This window comes from Spermophilus citellus, assembly GCF_964194105.1.
Source record: "Spermophilus citellus genome assembly, chromosome: 2".
NCBI classification, from domain to species: Eukaryota; Metazoa; Chordata; class Mammalia; order Rodentia; family Sciuridae; genus Spermophilus; species Spermophilus citellus.
The window spans coordinates 246383431-246387011 of NC_138183.1; the positions used below are offsets into that span (position 1 = coordinate 246383431).

At 62.4% G+C, this 3581-nt stretch overlaps 1 protein-coding gene across 1 annotated transcript; it reads left to right on the top strand.

Moving 5' to 3' along the window:
• The first annotated feature begins 431 nt into the window (after positions 1–431).
• LRRC10B (leucine rich repeat containing 10B) lies at positions 432–3298 on the top strand. The gene has a single exon (XM_081282282.1). The coding sequence runs from the start codon at positions 1365–1367 to the stop codon at positions 2241–2243; it is 879 nt and encodes a 292-aa protein (XP_081138408.1). The 5' UTR covers positions 432–1364; the 3' UTR covers positions 2244–3298.
• The last annotated feature ends 283 nt before the right edge of the window (positions 3299–3581 follow it).

The following is a 3581-nucleotide window of genomic DNA, read 5'->3' on the forward strand; positions in this document are numbered from 1 at the left end:
TTGCTCCCTTGGGATTAATAACACCTTCCTTGTAGTTTTGCATTGAGAATCAGAGGTTCTGTTTGGGGGAAACATTCGTTTGAGTTACATTATTCCATTTATTGCCAGCAGTGTATGGTTAAAAGCCCAGGCTCTTGAGTCACACTACCTCACTTCAAATCCCTGCAGCTCACCAGCTGGGTGACCTTGGGCGGGTCACCCAGCTCAAAGTCAACCAGCTCAAGTCAAACCTCTCTGAGCCTCAGTTTCTTTATCTTTGATATTGGGGTAATAGCTGTGGCAAGAATTCAGCGCAAAGCTTTTAGCGCTGGTTCCATGATAGCCTCTCAGTAAACCCGACAGCGCCTGTCGGCCAGGACCTCTGGCAGGAGGTCTCTGGTTGGGAGGCGAGAGGCACGGTAAATGGCGGTTGGTGGGAACATGCGCAAGAAGTTTCAGACTGAGGATGGACCTCATTGGGGGTTCTCAGAGCCGTTCACCTGTCCCATGCTTTTGATTATCGCAGATACCCACAGTTCTTGGGCATCGAACAAGGCAGGAAATAGGGGTGTGGGTACACCAGGGAGGAAGCTATTGGGCAGTGGACTGTATGGGGCGAGCATCGGAGTCAAGCCGTGAGTTCCTGCAAATCCTCAGATGTGAAAAGGGACAGAAAGCAACAGTCCTCCGAGTTACTATCCTGAAGTGACCCCACAAGGAGGCTGGTCGCACGTCGCAGGACTTGAATGGCCGGCAGTGACAGCGCTCCACAGTCCCTCCTGGAGAGCTCTTTGTTCTGAGCCCTGGGAGTCGCGCTGGCGTTTCTTGGTCCGGGGTTTCTTTTTTCAGGACCCGCGGCCCGGGAGAGCACAAAACCTGCGAACAGCTCGCCGTTGTGTCGGACGTCGGGTCTCGGCGCCTGCACGGCGCTGGGCTCGCTGGAAGGGATCCTTCGGCTTGTCCCTGCTCCAGGGTGGGCGGGATTGGCTGGCAGGGGGCGGGCTCGGGCGCCGGGACCCCGCTCGGGCGGAGCCTTGGCCCCGCCCCTCCCCGCCCTCCCTCCGCTTCATTGGCAGCCACGCGCGCGTCGGGGGTTGCCAGGGCGACGGGTCGCTAAGCTGCGAGTCAGTGCGAACTCTAGCCAGTCGGCCTCTGGCAGAGGCAGCGGGGGAGGCCGGAGGGCGGGCGGCTGAGCGCAGCGCTCGGCCCCAGGCGGGCGCCTCCTCCCGGCCCGGCACGGCCCCCCTCCCGGCGCAGGGGCCGGCCGGGGCGGGGGGCCCCTAAGCCGGCGCCGTCCCGGCCCCGTCGGGGCAGCCGAGGGGCGGCCGGGGCGGGGCGATGCCGGGCAGTGGTGGTGGCAGCGGCCCCGGCCGGGGCCCGTGACCATGGGCATCGCGGAGTCTACGCCGGATGAGCTGCCGTCGGACGCCGAGGAGCAGCTGCGCAGCGGCGAGCAACAGCTGGAGTTGAGCGGGCGGCGGCTGCGGCGGCTGCCCAGCGCAGTGTGCGCGCTGAGCCGCCTGCAGAAGCTGTACGTGAGTGGCACCGGGCTGCGCGAGCTGCCCGAGGAGATCGAGGAGCTGCGCGAGCTGCGCATCCTGGCGCTCGACTTCAACAAACTCGAGCGCCTGCCCGACGGCCTGTGTCGCCTGCCGCGCCTCACGCGCCTCTACCTGGGCAGCAACCGGCTGCTGGCACTGCCCGCCGACTTCGCGCAGCTGCAGAGCCTTCGCTGTCTCTGGATCGAGGGCAACTTCCTGCGGCGTTTTCCGCGACCGCTGCTGCGCCTGGTGGCGCTGCAATCGCTGCAGATGGGCGACAACCGGCTGCGCGCGCTGCCCGCGGAGCTGCCGCGCATGACGGGCTTGCGTGGCCTCTGGCTCTACGGTAATCGCTTCGAGGAGTTCCCGCCAGCGCTGCTGCGCATGGGCCGCCTGCATATCCTCGACCTCGACCGCAACCGCCTGGGAGGCTTCCCCGACTTACACCCGTTGCGCGCGCTGCGCGTCTTCTCTTACGACCACAACCCGGTCACCGGACCCCCGCGCGTCGCGGACACGGTCTTCCTCGTGGGCGAAGGCGCCGTGGAGCGCATGGCGGAGCGCGATGAGCCTACGCCGCGGCCGCTCCCCAGGCGCCCGGCACGGGCCTTTGAGGATGAGGAGGAAGAAGACCTGCTCATAGGCGGCGCTGGCTCCCGGGTCCTGGCGCACCCGGGGGGCAACCTCCGTGCTCTGGAAGGCCCTCCAGGACTGGGCACCTGAACCCCTGCGCTGGGTGGTGGGCTTCGGTCACTCTGGAAGGACGGCCTTCGGAAGACTATGGCTTCCTGGGTCTGTAGGACGGGTGGGAACCTACTTGGGGGCAGTGAAGAAGCCTCTTTGGGCTGGCTGTTGGGCACAGGCAGGCCTGGGGGCCATCTTCAGACACTCCTGGGAATAAGAAGACTGCCCCCTCGTGGATCTGGGCAGTCTTCAGACCAAGAAGTTTGGGCTCTGTCTCCTCCCTGATAGAGCCATTGACAACAAAACAGGTGCCCGTTTCCTCCTGGAACCAGGGTCACTACTGTCCACGCACGAATCATATCAGTCACTGAATCTGGATGCCCAGGGTACCCACCACCCTCCTCCTGGGGTTTGGATCTCCTAGGCCCACCTTTTCTGGTGCCAGAGCTGCTACCTCTGGGGTGAACTGTGTAGGGTAGAACTGCCCTTGGGGGGAGGTGCTGCCCAGGTCAGGGCCTGGGAGCCCTGGCCTGTGCCCAAGATAGAAGTAGGAGACAGATTGAGGCCTAAGGCCACAGCTGCCCCCACCTCTCACCAGGGCTCCTCATACCTAGCTCCTTCCTCAGGCGCCCTAATATTTGTATAGGGCCAAGAAGGCAGGGCTTCCTCCGCCACCCTTCATTCTGGTCTCTTCTCCCAGTATGTACCTGGACTCTTGCTGGGCAGAGAGAGCTCTCCCTCCCTTTCCCACAGCTTTGAGCCTTCAGCTGTCAAGATTGAAAAGAAGCCACTGTGCCTCCAGGGCCTCCTGCACTGAAGAGAGGGGCTCTGTGCCTGGGAGGCTGCTCCAGGCCTCTCCTGCTGCCTGCACTCTCCATTCCCTTAAATGGGCACAGCCAGTGTGGCTGGCACAGCATGGGGCACGGGATGGGCACTGTGTGCCTCCACTCCGTCACCAGGGACAGCCTCAAGGGGGTGAGGAGAGGGGCCTTGCTCTGCAATTCCCAGGGCCAGCTCTTTCCCATCCAAGCAATAACAGGAGGAGGGGGCCAGGGCCAAGGACACTCAGGGACACTGTCAGGGGCAGTGGCCCCACATGTTAGTGTTTTCTTTAGGAAGAAAAAAAACTGGCTGTATACATAAATTATATTTCTTGGAGAAAGAATGTGCATTTCCCACATGCCTGTTTATTTATAAGCCCTGGGAGCACCAGGTCCCTCTGCCCCCATCCACGTGCCCCAGCTATGTGTCAGGCCGACCCTGGCAAAAAGTCGTGTCCTGCCTGTCTGGGGAACAAATGCTCAGAAATGTCTTGAGCCATTCAAGGCTGGTTTCCCGACATCTTGGGGTGACTTACTTCCTTCTCGGCTCGGCTTG

What these genes read in the sequence shown, in the direction of transcription:
- LRRC10B (XM_081282282.1), top strand. Translation starts at nt 1,365, where the DNA reads ATGGGCATCGCGGAGTCTACGCCGGATGAGCTGCCGTCGGACGCCGAG.